The sequence below is a fragment of the Mus caroli genome, chromosome 14, assembly GCF_900094665.2.
Source record: "Mus caroli chromosome 14, CAROLI_EIJ_v1.1, whole genome shotgun sequence".
NCBI lineage: Eukaryota > Metazoa > Chordata > Mammalia > Rodentia > Muridae > Mus > Mus caroli.
In genome coordinates this window covers 37,354,543-37,374,422 of record NC_034583.1, presented here as the reverse complement: position 1 = coordinate 37,374,422, position 19,880 = coordinate 37,354,543, and the positions used below count along the sequence as shown (strand labels likewise).

Here is a 19,880-nt window from a genome sequence, read left to right as displayed (position 1 = left end):
TCTGAGTTCGAGGCCAGCCTGGTCTACAGAGTGAGTTCCAGGACAGCCAGGGCTACACAGAGAAACACTGTCTCGAAAAATCAAAAAAAGAAAAAGAGAGAGAGAGAGAGAGAGAGAGATTTTTTTTCTACTTCTATCATGTTTAATGTACCAAATAGATTTTAAAAACTGGTTGGGTGAATATTGCTTTTAGCTTCAGAAGACATCATGTATATTTAAGAGGCATTTAACTATTACAAATTTTTTATGACTTAAAAATAAAATATAATGTCTCAAAAAGAAAAAAAAAACTTTTTTTTAAAAAAGGAATGCATTGCCTTCTCGGATTGTTCCATTTTCTTCTAAGTTTATAACCTGTGAGGGTGGGGAGTTAGCTTAAGGCATAAGCCTGGGGACCAGAGTTTGGATCCGGGACGTCCATGTAAAAGCCGAGCGTGCTGCCATGCACTTCTGACAGCAGTGCTGGGGACTGGGTGCAGTTGAGGAAGATGCCTGGTGTTGACTGACCACTGGTCTCCACACATGTACTCATGATCTCACAAATGCACACACAATTTTTTGTTTTGTTTTTTGTTTTTCGAGACAGGGTTTCTCTGTGTAGCCCTGGCTGTTCTGGAACTCACTCTGTAAACCAGGTTGGCCTCGAACTCCGAGATCTGCCTACCTCTGCCTCCCAAGTGCTGGGATTAAAGGCATGTGCCACCACTGCCCGCACACACAATTTTTAACCTGCTTATCAACCATGGGGGTGTTGACTGAGGTCCCACTAATTTTGGGAGAGGGTTAATGATGGGCCTTGCAATTCAGAAACATGGTTAATAGTGTATGTAAGAAATATCTGCTTGGGTCTGTAGAAAGAGCCCAGAAGTTAAGAGCACTGGCTGCTCTTCAGAAGTCTAGAGTTCAATTCTCAGCACCCACATGGTGGCTCACAGACATTCATGTAGGCAAAACACCCATGCACATAAAGCTAAAAGAAAATGCATAGTACAAAATCTTGGATAAAAATGAATAAATAGAATTCTAGGATTTTCTTTATGGTTTTTGGACAGTGTTTTTTAGATAGTGTATTATGTAGTCTTGACTGTCCTGGAATTCACTGTATAAACTAGACCGCCCTTGAATTCATAGAGATCTACCTGCCTGAGACTATAAAGGCGTGCACCACCCATTCTAGTGGATTTTCCTTGTGTGCCCCGTAGATTTCTCTGTCCAATCTTGAGGTCATTACACTTACCTTCTAATAATGAATTAGGAGTGCTTTGGATTCATTTTCTCCGGGGCCTCGTGTGAGCGAAACACAGTCTTCTGCTGTCCATTTGGGGACTTTTAGCACATCACATATGTCAGTCTTCCATGCGATATGGGTGTTGGACAGAATGCTGACATCCATAAACACAGAGGGAAATGACAAATTCATACCTCAAACTAGATTAAATAAACTTACTGTGCTGACCTCTTCTCATTTCACAGATATAAGACACCCCGAAGAACTTTCTCTCTTAAAAAAACCCAGAGATCCCACAAAGAAAAAAAAGAAAAAGCTAGATGACCAGTCTGAAGATGAAGCGCTTGAGCTGGAAGGACCTCTTATCATGCCTGGATCAGGTGAGTCCCAGACTCAACCAAGGCAGAGCGTGAGGCTCCTAAACTGTGTGTCTACTGTTAAGGGTATGGGCTCAGAGAGGTCAGGAGAGTGGACCAGCCCCTCAGCCTCTCTCCTCAGTAACAGAGCTGAGACCCTGCCTGTCATCACATCTCATGTTACTGATGGGATCAATGAAAAAGGAGCCTGGTTCTTTGATCACAGAGTCTAAAAAAGATACTCTACAGTTGGACTCGGTTATTTAGTTTGCAGAAATTGAAAGCTTTTTTATAGGTAGAACGTGAAAAAAAAAAAAAAACCTCTTTTGTTGATACATTAGTACCTAAAACCTTATTTAATTTCTTAAGACCTTTCTGTGCTCTGCATGTCTTGGTCTTTCTGCATCTCTACCTTTTTCTTCAGGAGTCCTTCCTTTGAGAAGTGTCCTCATATTCCCACTCATTCCTCCCCAAGCTGAATTAGGAATTCTCCTATCTTACGACTTTCTGTGCTTAGTGAGTTGTATGTTAATAATTGTGCACTCCCTGCACAAAGGGAGTCCCTCGCCCTTTTTGCTTTAAGCTAAAACCCACTCTATTTGGCATACATCAGGCAGGTAGGTGATTCTCATCACTGGAAGACTAAATGGGTTAATGGTTCTTTAGTTCTGGACCCATCAACATCATGGTTGCCACATTTCCATTGACCACCATTACTTGAGATCCTTCCCTGCTGCAGATATCTGGACTTGGCTTTGATGTAATTCATTCCTGGCCACTTAAATTATGTCCTGGTGGAGATGAAAGCCAACTCTACTGAGGCACAGATCATGCGTTGTCCATAGCTGTGTGATGCAGTTTGGAAACTGGATTCTCACCCCAGCCTTTGAGGTAGCTGGGTAACGACCCACATTTTAAGGAGGATGGAACTAAGGAGCACAAGAAAGTTAGAAAGGGCTTGTACTGTTAATATTCTGCATTGGCTGGATTCTGAGAAATACAAACAAGACATTTAAAGGAGTTAAACATAAATGCTAAATGAATTAGAAAACGTGCTAGGAATTCAGAGGCCAATATTACTCATCTCAGGGTATATTCAATTTTATGGGTTGAGGAATTTTTTTTGTGAATTAAGTTTGTTTGATTTTTTTTTTTTTGAGACAGCGTCTCTCTATGTGTAGACCAAGCTATCCTTGAACTCACAGAGACCTACCTGCCTCTCCCTCCTGAGTGCGGGGATTAAAGATGTGGCAGAAGTCAGAATTTTATAGTAAGTAGGATGGCAGCAAAGATCATCCTGGTAAAAGACGTTCCTCTTCCATGTGGCTGTGCCTGAGTAGACTCCCTTCCTTATGAAGTGTGATGGAGGGAGGGAGTTTCTGAGTTCTGTTGGCCACCCTAGGGAGTTATGAAGACAGTTGCAGGAGCTCTGAAGGGTAGCCAGGATTAGAAGCCCAGGTGAGCACATGGACAGGACCTGGCCCTAGAAGTCACCCAGTGTTAACAGATAACAGTGGAAGATCACTTCCAGAGAAAAGAAGGGATTCTTTAGGGCCAGATAATGTCTTCAAAACATAAATATGTATATAAATACACATACCTACGCACACGCACATACTCCTTTTTTTTTTTTCACTTTTTTTATGTAGGGCTAAAAGTGTATGTTAGTATGTGTCTGCTGGCCAGAGTTCCGAATCCTTTTATATAAGTGTATGTGGGGGGAGGGAGGGGAGTGCTTGTGTGTGCAGTGCCTGAAGATGCCCAAACACTGGGTCAGATCTCCAGGGTCTGGAGTTACTAGTTGGCGGTTGTGACCCACCCAGCCTGGTGCTGGGAAGCAAACTGGGGTCCTCTGAGAGAGAGCAGAGTGATAAGATTACTCTTAAGCGCTAGGACGAGGCTGGTCGCCAGAGTCGCTTCTCACACCTCTGTCCTCGTGCTCCATGGTAGTTACTGCTCCTTCCTTACTTCAGCGAGTTGGTTCTGGTTTTCAGTTGAGTGGAGCCTTGGTGTAGCTTGGGCTGGAGCTCACGGTGTACGTCATTCTGACCTCACATACCGCAGTGGTGACCCTCAGTCCTCCCTCCTCTGCCTGTAGGCCTGAGCCACCACATCCGCTAGGTTTTCTTCTTTGTGTGGGGACAGAGATCACGGTCCGCTGTAGTTTAGAATTCATGCTGTTCTCCTCCCCTGCCTAATACCGGTGAATTCCTTTTCACACAGACTATAGCCGATCTTTATTTCTGGACCATACATCATTCCTTAGTCCTTTACTCAGGCTTGGCTTTTCCAGCAGCTCTGAGTGTCCTAAAGACACCATTGGACAGCTTTACAAGAGACTTTTTAAAATATTTTTTTTAATGTTGAGATTTATCTTTTATATGGTGTGGGTGTTTTGCCTGCATGCATGTTTGTGCATACTGTGTGTATGAGGTGCTCACAGAGGTCAGAGGAGGGTGTCAGAACCCCTAGATTGGTGTTACAGACAGCTGTGAGCTGCCATGTGGACGCTGGGACTCTACCTGGGTCGTCTGGAAGATCAGTTGGACCCATCTAGCCATCTGCAGTTCCTTTACATCTTTTTAAGAAGGGAAAGCCAGGGTTGTGTTGAAAGGTTGCAGCTGTCAAGGGCCACGTTCCTTGAGCAGCTTGTTTTCTGAACAGGACATGCAGAGCTAGTGTGTAACTCGACTCGGTTCTGAGTAATAGCATGAGAAACTCAGGCTGAGTCAGTTGCCTGGGATCAGACACTGTAAAGGAGACAGACGTGAGCTCTGTCAGGTCTGACCCAAAAGCTAAAGCTCTGACCATGTGACCACATACTCCACTACTGAGGACACAAAAGCCAGAATCTAGCTTTGACTGAGTTTTTTTTTTTTTTTTTAAAAACTTTGATTACAATAAAGAAAAAAACTTCATTTCCTTAAGGACTCTTTATACCGCGCAGTGTATATGTAGTAATCAGCACAGTGTGTGGCCATCCACATTAGAAGCTGCAGCGTGAAAGATCTTGTCAGCCTTGAGTACTGGAAGCTGGGAAGCTGAGTGAGCTTTGTAGCCCAGAAACCAATGGTGACTCTCAGTGTGCACAGGAATTCCAAGACACAGAAGTGGCTGGAAGTAGCTTCTGAGTATGAGAGGCACAGTATGAGAGCTGTTTCTGTAGACATTGGCTGCGGGGGAAGCATTGGGTGAGTTGTCGTGGTTTATTATCTAGGCTCTTTCTCTAATAATGGCTGTCAGAAGGGCTGGCTGAGCCGTGGTCATCGAGATTGATAGTCCCCTTTTATAACACACTCTGGTTCTGTAGAAAAATCGGTAGCAAGCGAGCCATAAAGAAGCTATACAGGCTCTTCCTCTGCATAGCTGTCTAATTTGTAGTGGCAAGAATGTAGCTGTGTGTTCTCAATGCAAACAAAGGTGTGTGTGTGTGTGTGTGTATAACCTGTATCTGTCAGGTTCCACTCTGCCTGGCCAACAGATACACACATACACTATAAATTCTAACGACTACATCGCTGTCCTTGGCATGAATTCACTATTGCCAGAGTTGGCTTGGACTCTGGATGGAACGTTCTCCTGTCTTAGAGTCCCCACAGCTGGGGTCAACAGCTATGCACTACCACACAGACTGAAAACAGTTTTTCAAAGAAAGAACACTTTTGCAGTCTGGTGGTTAATTTTCAAAGGAACTTAACATCAGTTTATTATATAAGTGGAAATGATCTCATTAGAAACTTTTCCTGGAAAAAAAATCAGAAGGCATCTAGAAAAAAGAAAATCTGGGTTCTACACTAACATTGAATATAATCAGCATTCTATTTACTAGGAAGATTATTTATGTAGGATGCAATTTTTTCCTATCTGGATCTTGACCATTTTAAGTATCAAAATGCTATTAAACCTATTCTTTAAAAAACAAAAGATGTATATATTAAGGTATTCAATATTCAAATACTAAAGGTTGAAATTTTCTTCAAGTTATTTTTCCCAATTAAAGTGAGATTTATGAGAGAGAGAAAGAGAGAAGGATTTCTTCAATCAGTAATATGTTCTCATGTGCTTCATATTTTCTTTTACAGAAGTCAGATACTGAATATAATTTCATTATAAGAAAGTCAAATAATACAGAAAATAAGCTAGGCTAGTAGTAAAAGTTATTTTTAAACTTACTCTTTGGCTATTCCCTTTCAAGAGCCAGCCATTTCTTTATTTTCTTCTTTCTTTGCAATGTTTGTTATATAAACACAGGCAAAGAGGAAAACAAGATAGTTAGTGTTAGCCTTTGAGCTGGACCTGAAGGAATTTGAACTATGCACACCCTCTGACCCTGCAGTGCAACTAGCATTGGGAAATCAGTACAAGAACTATTTACCGAGGCTTCCCTTATCGTGGCACCAAGATTCTAAGCAGTCAGACGCACAAGGCTTGGGAATGGTTGGAGTTGCAGGACGGGAAGCTTGTGTGCAGGCGACCAAGATGGGCTGGTTCCTGGCATGGCTCCGCAGCTGCTAGCTCATGACTGTGACCAAGGCCTTCAGCCTCGGGGCTACAGCTTGTTCTCTAGGGAGAAAATAAATTCGTTGGGACACTAAATGAGTTGTTATCCTAGAGTATTCATAAGACAAATTGAAACTGGTATGTAAAATGCAAACGCCAGGAAATTGAAAGTGAAGAGGCCTGGGGGGGCTCTACTAACATACTTTCTGTATGGGAAACTCCTTAAAGAGTGGTCAGTTTTAATTTTACTAGGTTCTAAATAATTCTAGTATATTATTTTAGTGGGAAGAGGGTCAATATTTTGACTCTAGTGAAAGGTGTATTTAACAGTTCTTTTAAATAAACAGGTTTCTGCCTAGACGTTAATATTTCCCGTACTGTATTTCTTTGTACTCCTTAGCAGAATTACTCTCTGCCCAAGTGAGCTGGGGCAGTGACTCCTGCCTTTGGTAAGTATGGACACATGATTTGAAGTTTGAAAATGATTCCCTAGTGAACAGTACCTCAGGGCTGTGTCCCAGTGTCTGCTTTCAAGGTGGAGAATTCAGGCCTCCTCTCCGTCTCCGCGTTCAGATGGACAGGTTGTTTGAGCACAACACAGAACACGGGGATACCAGGTCAGATGCAGATGGCTGACAAGATCCGCTCACGTTCAGTGCAAGTCCTTCATTTCACTGTGACTTCTTAGCTTATAGCTTCTGTGCTCACGGGGGTGGGAGGAAGGAGGATTCCTAAGCATGGTCTCCAGTTAGATGATGGCGGAGAGTGGACGGTTACTCTTCTTTCCACGTCCAGTAACCATGTAACAGCAATTGCACGTTTTCTTTTTTTTTTAAGTCATGATTATAGCCAGAAAATGAGTCAAGTTTGAGCCCAGCCTAGACCATGGTATGAGACCCTGTCTCAGGGGGAAAAAAAAAACCAGGACAGGACCAAATATAACAGAGTTAAGGCAGATGTCTTTACTCGATGTCTTTGGTCGCCGTAATTATGTTATTGAAGTCAAAGAACATTGATCACTAGCTAATGTTTTTTCTTTATGTGACCTTTACTGTAGCTGTCACTGAGGGTCCTGAGATCAGTGAGGCGATGCCTCTGACTTTATTAGGTCGGCTGTACATAAACCAAATCAGGGTATGCTTGATTAGAGCATAGCTACATTTGGCAGTGGACAAAATGATGGATTTATGTTGACGCTCCTGAGGTTGTTGACTCGGCTACTTACGAGTCACAACTGGGGCAGGTCTGTTTTCCTTCTTCCCGTTTCTTTTCATTCTTATGTCTTCTGGTGTTGCCTTTCCTCTGCCTTCTGAATTCCTTTCTTTCCTTTCCTATAGGCACCGATGTTCTTTACATTGGCCCTCTGAAAGGTGAGCCTCACCACAGTTACACACACGGTGTGTCGGTCTGCGCGCTTCAGCCATAGCCCTAGTCCCTTCCAACTGGCTTTTTCCTCAGAGTTTCTGCCAATTTAATTACACTCTCACGGCTTTGGTACTGTGTGTCCTAATGTACGAGCAGAGTTCTTTTGTGTTTCGAGGCAGGTAAATAATGTACTAAAGCTTTCCTTCCAGATTGAAGCTTGTGGCTCAGTGTGCTTCCTACTGTAGTGTGTGTCCTGACTGCACTAAGATTCTGACCCGCTCCTGACAGCCATCTCTTCTCACTCACTAGGAAGCATATATTCAAGCCCGGGACTTTATAGTAAAACAATGACCCCTACTTACGACGCTCATGATGGAAGCCCCTTGTCACCAACTTCTGCCTGGTTTGGTGACAGTGCCCTGTCAGAAGGCAATCCTGGCATACTTGCTGTCAGTCAGCCAGTAACATCACCAGAAATACTGGCAAAAATGTTCAAGCCTCAAGCTCTTCTTGATAAAGCAAAAACCAACCAAGGGTAAGTTTTGGGTTTTTTGAGACAGGGTATCTCTTTAGAGACCAGGCTGGTTCCAAACTCAGAGAGAACTTCCTGACTCTGCCTCCTAAGCCCTGGGATTAATTTAAAAAGGCATGTACCAGCCTGGCCGTGGGTAAGTTTAATTTACACCGTGGGGGATTTGGTGAGCTCGTCTGCAGTGTTCAGTGCTGTTCCTGCTTTGTCCCAGGTGGCTAGACTCCTCAAGATCTCTCATGGAGCAAGATGTGAAGGAGAACGAGGCCTTGCTGCTCCGATTCAAGTACTACAGCTTTTTTGATTTGAATCCAAAGGTACCAAGGACTTAAAGAGCTCTTTCTACTTCTGTTCCACTTCTCATCTGAGTGTTAAGAAACTATAGCAAGTTTTGAATAATACTCAAAAAACTAGACCTTTAGGCAAAGGTGTTTATATTCTGAGTAAATCTGGTATTTTCCTAGGTTGAGACCATGTTTAAACATTTTCTTCTCTTTTGTTAAGGTAATTATATTTTCTTTGTGTGTTTCAAAGGTACTGGTCACTTTAAAAAATGTATCATCTTCGAGTATGTTGTAAGGCATAGAATAATTTTCTGGGGATAGATAAATGGCTGAGCAGTTAAAGAGCACTGCTCTTCAGAGGACCTGGGTTCAATTCCCAGCACCCACATGGCAGCTCACAACTGTCTGTGACTCTTGTTCCAGGGCATCCAATACCTTTACGTAAACATACATGTAGGCAAAGCACCAATGTATGTAAGTAATTTTTTTAAGATTAAAAAATACTTTTCTGAAAGATCACTTTTTGTAATTTTTTTTGGTGTTTTGATTTTGTTTTGTTTTTGTTTGTTTGTTTGTTTTGTTTTTGGGTTCTTTTTGACTGGCTGATTAGTTGGTTGGTTTTGGGGTTTTGGTTTGTTTTTTGAGACAGGGTAGCCCTGACTATCCTGTGAACTCTCTATATAGACAAAGCTGGCTTCAAACTCACAGAGATCCACCTGCCTCTCCCTCCCCAGTGCTGGGATTAAAGGTGTGCACCAAGCCTGCTTTGTATTGTCTTAGCACCTACATGGTTATCCTACCTAACAACTAATAATTTCTGTGACTGGCAAGTCTGCTTTAACTCTTTGCTTTTCTGCTGCAATTTAACTTTGCTCTGAAAATCTGTTTCTCCCCAAGACCAGATGGCATGGAGGTTTGGATTCTTTGGGGCGAGAGGCACTTGGCTCGCTGCTTTGTCTTATTGTGTCTGAATTATACTCTAGCTAGTGCAGCCTTCCTAATGCTTCAATCCCATAATACCGGTAATTCTTCACCTTGTGATGACCCCACACCATAAAATTATTTTTGTTGTTGCTTTGTAACTAATTTTGCTACTGTTATAAATGGTAATGTAAGTATGTTTTCTGATGGCTTTAAGCAGCCCCTGTGAAAGTGTTAAATCACACACACATAAACAAACACACACACCAGAGTTGCTACCCACAGGCTGAAAACCACTGATGCAGTGTCTTACATTATGTGCTCATATAATTCTTTACATAGATACATACACACACACACATACACATATATTTTAACGTATATATTAAACTATATATAATAGAACTATAAAAGATTTATTTTCTGGCCACATCATATTTACTTTTAGTTGTAGGTTGGGGTGGAATGTTTGATTAACATTTTAAGAGCATTACTTTTTGCTAATAGAATTAAATGGAGAGTCTAATAATATAGATAAACATACTTCCCAAATTGTGTATATACTGTCTGCTTTGGATACTTAAATAACTCCCCATTTTGAGGGTCTTTCTCCTTGGGTATTTCTCTCTGTGAACAAGGTATTTTCCAAAGTAATTAATTTGTTCTCACTGGGTTTTATTGTGGCAAGTCGCAATAACAATGTTAAAAACTATCTCTATTTGTACTTTGTTTTAATTTTACCAACTATATATCTCATTCCCCCCCCCCTTTGTTCTGTGTTTGGTCTTTGAGCCAGTCCAGCCGTTCTGCATAGGCTGCCAGGAACTTAATATAAAATCCGGGCTGGCCTCAAACTTGCGATCCCTCAGACTATGGCTGCTGATTACAAGGCTGCAGCAATACCCACTTTCATGAGGTTTGTTTTGTTTGTTTTTGAGACAAGATCTGTGCAGCCTGGGCTGGCCTAGAAGTGAAGGGTCTTCTACCTTAGCCTTCGGGTGCCAGGATGGCAGACATGTACCACCGTACCCTGCTTCAAGTTAGATTTCTTACATTGAAATTTTAACAATTGTTACGTGAACCCCTTTCCCCTTCAGTGCTGGGGATTAAATCCTCTGTCACACTGGGCAACTCCCTCCACTTACTGAGCTAAATCCCTGAGCAGTTCTTTTATATTTTATGTCTAACACTAATGGATCTCTTCCCCTTTTTTAGAATTATTTTGATACTATAAAGCTGGAAAAAAATTATATTCACTTTTTGCCAAGCTTTAAAAGTGAGTATTAAGTTGGGCGTTGTGATGTATGCCTTTAATGGCAACAACCAGGAGGCAGAGGCAGGAGGTTGTCTAGTTAGTCTAGATAGCAAGTTGCAGGCTCTCCAAAGCTACATAGTGAGACTCTGTCTCAGAAAGGTGAGTGAGGGGTGCTAGAGAGATAGAACACTGGTTAGGAGCACTTGCAGAGGACCTGGGTTCACTTCTCAGCACCCACACAGCGCCACACAACCAGTTGCAGGGGACGCAACAGGTTCCAGGCATTGCATGTAGTATACAAACATACACAAGAGCAAAACATTCATAAAATATTTTTTAAAAAGACTATTTAAAGACTTATTATTTTAAAATGTAGGTATATGTGAGTACCACTGTCCACAGAGGCCAGAGGTGTCAGAACCCCCTGGAGCTCAAATTACAGGCAATTGTGAGCTGTCCTATATGGGTTCTTCCACAGTAGTGGTATGCACACTTAACTGCTTAGCCATCTCTCATTGAAAACGTTCTGGTATTGGAAACGCTGTGTTACAGGCCGTGTCTCCTTTGTTCTGCAGTATGATGCCATCAGAATCAATCAGCTTTACGAGCAAGCCAAGTGGGCTCTTCTCCTAGAAGAGATTGAATGCACGGAAGAAGAGATGATGATGTTCGCAGCCTTGCAGGTAAACAGAAGGATCAGTGGATGACTTTTACCGGAGAGAGAGAAAAGTGGCGTAGTGATTATGCAAGCATTTGCACTTAGGGTTGGCAAGATGATGCAGCAGTTAGATGTTTGCTACCCAACATGATAATCCAGTTTTGATCTTCAGGACCTACTTGGTGGAAGAGAGAACCAGGTCCCAAAGACTGCCTTCTGAGGCTGGACATATGGCACTTTTAGTCCCAGCCCTAGGGAGGCAGAGGGAGGTGGACTTCTGTGAGTCTGAGTCAGGGTCTTATGTAGCACTAGTTCTCCTAGAACTTGCTCTGTAGACCAGGCTGGCCTTGAATTTACAGAGATCCACCTGCCCCTGCCTCTGCCTCCTGGGTGCTGGGATTAAAGGTATGTGCCACCACTGGCCGTTTTTTCTGTTTGGTTTTAAAGTCCTCAACTCCATGTGTAAACGTGCATGGTGCATGGAGCGTGCACACACAATAAATGAATGGAAACTTGTAGACATTGAATGTGGACGTTTACAAAAGTAAAACAAACATGATTTTGTTTTGTTTAAAATAAGAATCAATGATACTTTTGGTTACCTTCCTGAATCTTGTGGGGAAAAAATTGTTCTTTTCCCTCCAAGTATATACTAATTTGAAGTTAACTCGATTTTTCTCTTGGAAATAAAAAGCTGACAGTATTAAATTGATGATAAGGCACATTTCCAGCCTGCTGTGGCAGGAATAATGACTTAAGTAATAAGAGTTCAAGAGACTAAGATAAACATAAGTGTTTTTATGATTAGTAATTAAGTGAAAGATACTGTTTCTTTAACAGTATGTTTTCAAATGTGAGCCTTAGATACCATATGCTTCTAAATTATAGGGGTGCTTATTCAAAAACTAACTATCCACTCCCATTGCTGATCTACCCTCAGTGGCTTTAGACCAATCATAGTTCTTAGAAGCAGTGACATCTTTGTCACCAGGTTGATTCTCTTTCATATTTCACTGTGTCTGAGTGGGGCTTTGGCAAGAACTCCTGGGTTATGATGGGAGTCTAGTCTTCCCTAAGGTTCCAGTGCAATTGGTATTCTTTAAATAGAAGTGGGAGAAGCTGGACTGACCCTCAGTTAAGAAGCTATCTCTGTAGAGATTTTACTTCTGTTCTCAGAACACAGAAATGCTCTCAGCCTTTCGAATGCACCAGCATACAGGAAGTTCCCAGTGGCAAGCAGAGTCACTGCTGGGAGGCAAAGAGCATAAGGCACGCTGTTGCCTGCCGACTGACTAGTTCATCACTTGTAGAGAGGTGAAAAGCGTTTGGTTAAGAATCTCACACTGTTTCTGGGTAGATTCAACTGTCTGAAGAATTTCCTGAATTAACTTTGGGTGCAGTTCATTGGGAGCCTCACTTGAGTGACTTAAATTTCTTTTGCACTATGCATACAGACTTCCTGTTTTCTGGTAGAAGTTTTACCAAAAACAAGCATCAGATGTGTGAAGCATGTCTGTTTTACCACCATAGATGTTGCTGTAGAGCATTGTTCTTTTGTCTTCTGTTGTTGTTTTGGTATGTGCTAGTGATTGAGCCCAAAGCCTTCACATGCTAAGCAGGCATTCTGCCACTGACATCTGTCCCATCGAGACTTAGATTCCATTCGCAGTAACTGAAGGCCCTCAGGCATTGCCCTCTTGAACCATTTTGGAATCTAGATAACTATAATGAGGGAGTTTTAGAGTACAAATCCAAAAGACTGACAATTCAAAATAAACTGTGAATGCAAAAACGTTATTAGTATAGCTTTTAAAGCCTGTGGTTACAAGTGTATGCTGTAATGTTTGGCTGGCACTCCATATGCCTTTGGAAGCAAAGCTAGACTCTGGTCTGTCCACAGCCAGGACCCCTCCAGTGGACTCTCTGAGGCCTGTTGTGTCAAAATCAGCGGAGTACTTTGTAAAAATGCAGATTTCAGGGCTGGTGAGATGGCTCAGAGGTTAAGAGCACTGACTGCTCTTTCAAAGGTCCTGAGTTCAAATCCCAGAAACCACATGGTGGCTCACAACCATCCATAATGAGATCTGACACCCTCTTCTGGTATCTGAAGACAGATACAGTGTACTTAGAGATAATAATAAATAATTTTTTTTTAATGCAGATTTCAGGCCAAGTCAGGATCTCTAGGGTGTGTTACCTTAAAGATATCACATTTGCCCACTTGAAGGTTTACTACTGAGTGTTAGAATACAGGACACTGGTGATAGGCTGCAGGTCTTTGCATTGAGTGTCCTACAGATAGACTTCATCAGGTAAATGGATTCTTCAGAAGTTCAGAGCCACTTACACTTTGAGAAGCAGCCACACCAGATTCTGTTGATCTCTGTATAACATCTCTCAGGCTTGACTTGACATCAGAGCTTTATTATATTGTGAGCATTCTGAGTTACTATGCACATTTAAAGTCAACCATTTTATATTTTAGGAAATTCTAAACCAAAGACTGTTTCCTAGCTAGATAGAAGGGCTATGTAACTGTCCCCACACATTCTCTGTTGACACATGGAAACAGTTTCCTATTCTTAGATAGCTCTAAAGTATTGGATCAGAGCTGGGGAGAGCGGAGCTGGCTTCCTCTTTGTCCTGAGTGGTTGGAACTGTAGAGCAGTGAGGGTTAATATTTTTCCAGTAACGTAGAACAAATGGCTTAGTTCATCCCTACAGAAGACTTCATGCATGGCCTGAACCTTCATGGGCTGTGCATCTGTATGAGGCCCTGTTCCAGTCGGTGGACACCAACCAACCAACAGACAACAGAAACCCTGCTCATGTACTGTAAATTCCCTTCACACCAAGGGAACCAGAGACCGAGTTCTTTTGTGTGTATACAGAGACTGTGCTCATTCGAGTAAGTCTTTCTGTAGGGCTGTGACAGTGATCCCCGGCGGCGCTATGGCCCAGCGCTGTATCCTTCCAGTCCCAGGACACTGTGCTTACTTTGATGTGTTATCTACATTTTGTCTGTGCACATGTGCATGCAGTATCTGTGGAGACCAGAAGAGGGCGATGAATCCACCAGACCCACAGAGACAGCTGTGAGCTGTGTAGGTGCTGGAAATCAAACCTCGGTCCTCTGTGAGAGCAGCAAGTGCTTTAGCTCCTGAACCATCCTCTTCCATCCCCCTCAGCCTGATGCTTTGTCTTTGCAAATCAGATGACAGTGTCCAATACAGAGTCAAGTAGTAATTTCATCTTAAAGTTCTGCAGTTACTCATTTCAACAACATGTTATTGTGGTTTCAGTATCATATCAATAAGCTGTCAATCATGACATCAGAAAATCATTTAAACAACAGTGACAAAGAAGTTGATGAAGTTGACGCTGCCCTTTCTGACCTGGAGATCACTTTGGAAGGCGGGAAAACATCAACAATTCTGGTAGGGTGGCTCTTCACCTCAGTGTGGGTTTCCCATTGCCAGATAAGGTACCTGCAAGGTGGCTTCTTTACAGAAGCCAGTCATGGATTCTCAGGAAGTTACAGAGAAGTTTTTTTATGGTGGGAAGATTGACCCCAGGGCCTCATTCTTCACCCCAGGAAACCTTTTGTGAAGAAATAGTATTACCAGGAGCTAGGGCTTCCAACACAAACACTTGTTTTGCAAGTGGTGGGAAGGCATTTCTCCAGAGGAAAGAATAATCAAGTCATGGTAAGATTCATGTGGTAGTCTCCTTGGAGAGATGAGGCTCACAGTAGCGGTTAAATAATGCTTATTTTTAAAACTAATGAATGAGTTATTGCTGAAGAAACATTTTCTCAGTGTCATTATGATTTATAATATTTCCATATGTTGCTAAAAACAATTTCAACTATATTTTGAAGTAACAATATATTCTTGTAGTTGAACAGATTGCCATTTTGTTCAAATTTTTTAACTTTCTACACTATTCCTAAATGCTTTTGTAACAAAACCATGTAACATGATCATATCCTTGAAGTCTTTAACATATGAATTTTGAATATTAAGTAAGCATGGTTTTTATATCAGATACCAAACTAGATTTTTTTTTAATTAAGAGAAATATTATTTGAATTCTTTCCTTAGGGTGACATTACTTCAATCCCAGAACTTGCTGACTATATTAAAGTTTTCAAGTAAGTACAGAAGTGGGAGAGATGTCACATATGAATAAGAACTGTCTGTTTTATAGCCATGTTCACAGTATTTACGTTTGCAGGAAGTTTGTCAAATTTATTTGTAAAGCAAATCTATAAGATTTACCAATTAAACACTTAAAATTAAGGTAATCATGTTCATTAAATTAAAACCACAGCAGTCATTGTTTTAATCTTTTTTGATTTTGATCTTAAAAGCATCAAGGTTGATTGTATCATATAGTTGGTGATAGAGGCTGACCCCAGTGGGCTCACATGGTGCCCTGTGACTGCCAGTTTAGCTCTTTGCTACAAGCTTCAGACTCCATTAGCTTGTGCTCATGTGCTCCTGAGCCCTTTCCACAAAGTCCCAGTAAATCTTTCTAGACCTTTAAACCACCCACCTGTAATCCTCAAAACTGAGAGCCGAGTAGACAGTGAGGCAGAAAGGAGACAAAGATGCAGTGCCCACTGCCTACTGTCCTGTGCTGTGCAACTGTTGCAGCATAATATCACAGCTCACAGTGTACAGCACTTACAACAGCAAGATTTCCAAATGCCACTGTTTCCACCCTGTTCCTTTTCCGCACCTTGCATCTACCTGTACCCTCACTAGGTCATCTTCTGTGTGTGGCACTGGAGTGGCATGTTTGTGTCAGGATTAGACTCCCCTTCCCTGCATTCACGCTGAGGACATAGGATGCAGAGGCTTCAGCAGCAGTCATGCTGCGGACACCACTGCCTCTGCAGGCTGTTGGTGCACATGGACCTTTGCAAACTTTAGAAGTGGGGGCCATGGGGGCTGTGGGCTCTCCACCCGCTCGCTAACTGGGATGTGGTGGACTAGACTGAGAAGGGAGCGCACACCAGCAGCCTGCACCAGGAAGAAAACGGCCAAAGGGAGATGATTTCCGCCTGGGAAATTGGCCTTGTGTTTTCCAACACTTGGGAAATGTAACTGCTAAAGCATAGCCCTGGCAAAGTTACTTCAGAGTGGTTATTGTCTCCGTTCTGTCTGACTCACAGGCCTAAGAAGCTGACTTTAAAGGGGTACAAGCAGTACTGGTGCACTTTCAAAGACACGTCCATCTCCTGCTATAAGAGCCGAGAAGAGTCCAGTGGTACACCTGCTCATCAGATGAACCTCAGAGGTAGGGGCCCTCGTGACCTCTGGAACTCTGTCAGTGAATGTCCTTCAGTAAATGTCACTTGCCAGCCCCTGCCTGGCACTTTCTTTACACCTTTCAGGTTTTTAAAGGTTTTTGGTTCTCCAGTTTGGATTTGAATTGCGTGTGGATATTTTGTTACAGTTCTGTGGGCCAACTGGAGCTGAAGTATTTGACTTTTTTAATCTTGAGCATTAAGCACATTAGGGTGCCCTCATTTTCAGCCTCCTGGTTATCACGTGTGCATTTCTGGTTTCTCCTTTGATTGTTAGCTTCCTGCTTGCTCTTTGCCTCTGATCATAGGCTGGTTCTGGTCAGCCTGCTTAACCTCACTTTCCACGGCCACAGCCTCTTTAGGGATGAGGGCCTGGTCTCCCTCTTCCTCATCCAGGTGTTTTTGGAGGTGGGTTTGTTGTTGTTGTTTGGTTCTGTTTTTTTGTTTGTTTTGTTTTTGTTTTTCAAGACAGGATTTCTTTGTGTGTAGCCCTGGCTGTCCTAGAACTCACTTTGTAGACCAGGCTGGCCTCGAACTCAGAAATCCGCCTGCCTCTGCCTCCCGAGTGTTGGGATTACAGGCGTGTGCCACCACGCCCGGCCCTATCCACTTTTTTATCCTTACTTTGTGCTCTCCCCTAGGCAAGCACAGGATGTCTCTGTTAGGCTCCTAGCTGCCTTGAGTCTCCCTTCCCTTGTCAGAGCTGACTGAGATGTAGGGACTGGAGCTGAAGGGACGTGCCCCCTTACAGAGCACCTGCAGCCTGAGCCACACCTTGGCACCCGCTCAGCTGTTAGCTCTGCTTTTTTACTTAGTATTTTTTAAAGCTTTATCTCGTTTTTAAGTGTGCTTGTATGTGTGCATATGTTTGTGTGTCTGTCTGTGTCTGTGTGTACAGACAGGTAAGAGGGTATCAGATCCACTGGAGCTGAAATAAGAGGCGGCTGTAACTGAGCTCCTGCTGAGCTATGCCTCCTCCAGCCCCTAGCTCAGTCTGTTCATTCTGGCCTATGGATGCAGCTACAGGTTCATTTGCCGACTTGGTGGCCTCTGTCACTTCTTCCCTTCTTGCTCCTGATGGCTGCACAGGCTCAGGTAGAAGGACACTTACTTCTCCATCGGGGGACTGGGTGGCACTCAGTGGTAGCGTGTGAGACCCTGAGTGCAGTTCCCAGTACCCTGCAATGATAGTTTAGAAAAGGTCATGGGGGAGGAGGTGGTGTGAATGTCATGGGGTAAATGGGGTCTGACTCAAGATGCAGAGGGGGATCCTAATAGAACTCACGGGAAAGTGTGTGCTGCAGTGCGCTCTAGGTCCTGGTTCCCCTTGCACACACAGTAAGTGGTAGGGGCCTGTGGAACAGAGACAGGCGCTGGTAGGAACTCCCCAGCGGGTGCGGTTGGGCAGAAATGGGGATAAGGTGATTGGAACATAAAACAGGGTTTAGGGAGAGAGAAGCTTGGGTATGGGGAATGGATGGGGAGACCTGTGCTACAGGTGCTAATGTGATGGTCGTTTGCATGGTAAATGTAACCACTCAGCGTGGTTGGCTCTGATATGACAAGAAAAAACTCCCTGGTTCAGTTCTTGATATTTTTTAAGGACTGTTGACAGAATTATTAACTCTAAATCACCTAGAGTAGATTTATGTACCTTCACACATTTATTTTAACTTCACCACATCACTTCTCCCTTGTTTGAAAAGTTCCACAAAAGGCCTTATAAGGTGACTATATGTAGTATTGTTCCTAGAAAGACTAGGACTCTACCTAAAGTGCCCTTTCTTTCTTTTAATGGTTTAAACATTTCCCTGGAGCTAGAGCTGAGTCCAGGTCCGCATTTCCCAATCCTTGCTCTGCGCCCACTTGAGTGCCAAAGCTGGAGTAAGTTCCCTTCCACCGAATAGGGGTGTTCTGAAAATGGGCACAGTTCAGCAGAGTCAGACCTCAGAGAATGAAGCTATTGTGTGGGCTCAGGATTTCTTTTATGCATTTCTGTAATTAAACTTGTTTTTCTAGGATGTGAAGTTACTCCGGATGTAAACATTTCAGGCCAGAAATTTAACATAAAACTCCTAATTCCGGTTGCAGAGGGCATGAATGAGATCTGGCTTCGTTGTGATAATGTAAGCTTTCCAATTAAACACAAGCCTTACCTTTCTGACTCCTAAGTGTGTTGGCCCGATGACCCTACATTCTGTACCTGGGTCCTAGACACCACGTGCCTTCCTCTCGCAGTCTGAGACAGTTTTGCTTCCCACAGGAGAAGCAGTACGCACACTGGATGGCAGCTTGCAGGTTAGCCTCCAAAGGCAAGACCATGGCAGACAGCTCCTACAACCTGGAGGTTCAGAACATTCTTTCCTTCCTGAAAATGCAGCATCTGAACCCAGACCCCCAGCTGATCCCTGACCAGATCACAACCGACATCAACCCCGAGTGTCTGGTGTCCCCGCGGTACCTGAAGAAGTATAAGAGCAAACAGGTACTTCATTCTGCCTAACCTGCTGGGTTATCGCTTTGTGCTCATGCTTTAAACGCTGCTCCTCCTGTTAAATGAAAGATAGCACCAGCTTTGGTAGAATATAAAACAGGAAATAGGGGAGGTGGAGGTCAGCTTAAACTGGTTGTTAAGATCACCTGTAAAGTTAATAGATAAAGCCAGTTTGTTCTGCTCAGCACAAGGAAGTGATTTTCCCTGTGGAAACAGGGCAGAGAAGCACATTCACACATTCAGCTCGTGCCCAGAGGACCTCATTCTTGGTTTTGCTGAGGAAGGTTTTTCTACCTTTAGAAATAAACTGTTATGTGGTAGAGATAGTTTATCCCACATCACTGTCTTAACCGGAGTCAAACCTAATAGAACCTTACCCAGGGTTACAAAGTCTGATCGATTTTAACTTAAAATTCACTGCCTTTGTCCACTCTTTAGAACTCCTGTCCTGGAAATTAATACCATAAAAGGTTTGCTATTTGGGAAAATGGCTCTTTGATGCATCACAAAAGGTCCTTTGCAGGGGAATTTGACTTGAGAGCCCCCAGGATTCCCTTCACTGAATAGCACTCCATAAAAGGAAGGATTCAGATTAGGTGGGGGAGCAGGGAATGCTTCTAAAATAAATAAATCATTTTTACTGAGTTTAGTTTTTATCTTTCAGAAATAATTTTAAAACATTAAAGGTCCAAACAGAACATTTCCTTCCTTAGATTTTAAACATAACTTTATTAAATGAGTCTGAAACCGTTTAGCTTTCCACAGAAACGTTCAGAACTTTAATCAGAACCGGTCTCTGCGGTTCAGAGGCCGCTGCGTCAGAGAAGGGACATTGTTTATCCCCCAGTCATAGGCTGTGGGAGTGTGTGCTGAGGAATGTCGGAAGTGCTGCCCCGGGAGCCCTGTGGAATGCAGATGAGTTAGGAAGGAAGGAGGCACTGACTGCTCACTCAGGGAAGAACTGGTCAAAGAGACG

General features: G+C 43.0%; 1 protein-coding gene across 4 annotated transcripts in view; it reads left to right on the top strand.

Moving 5' to 3' along the window:
• Window positions 1–19,880, top strand: part of Fermt2 (fermitin family member 2) — a 70,880-nt gene that overhangs the window by 46,302 nt on the left and 4,698 nt on the right. For 2 of the 4 annotated variants that reach the window (XM_021181733.2, XM_029468773.1), the window contains exons 4-13: window positions 1,474–1,608; window positions 7,422–7,454; window positions 7,759–7,984; window positions 8,193–8,295; window positions 11,014–11,121; window positions 14,399–14,533; window positions 15,200–15,249; window positions 16,276–16,400; window positions 18,430–18,536; window positions 18,674–18,895. In XM_021181733.2, the coding sequence (XP_021037392.1) occupies window positions 1,474–1,608; window positions 7,422–7,454; window positions 7,759–7,984; window positions 8,193–8,295; window positions 11,014–11,121; window positions 14,399–14,533; window positions 15,200–15,249; window positions 16,276–16,400; window positions 18,430–18,536; window positions 18,674–18,895 (1,244 nt within the window). The remainder of the gene's footprint in view (window positions 1–1,473; window positions 1,609–7,421; window positions 7,455–7,758; window positions 7,985–8,192; window positions 8,296–11,013; window positions 11,122–14,398; window positions 14,534–15,199; window positions 15,250–16,275; window positions 16,401–18,429; window positions 18,537–18,673; window positions 18,896–19,880) is intronic. The other 2 variants (XM_021181734.1, XM_029468774.1) reach the window with 1 other exon arrangement.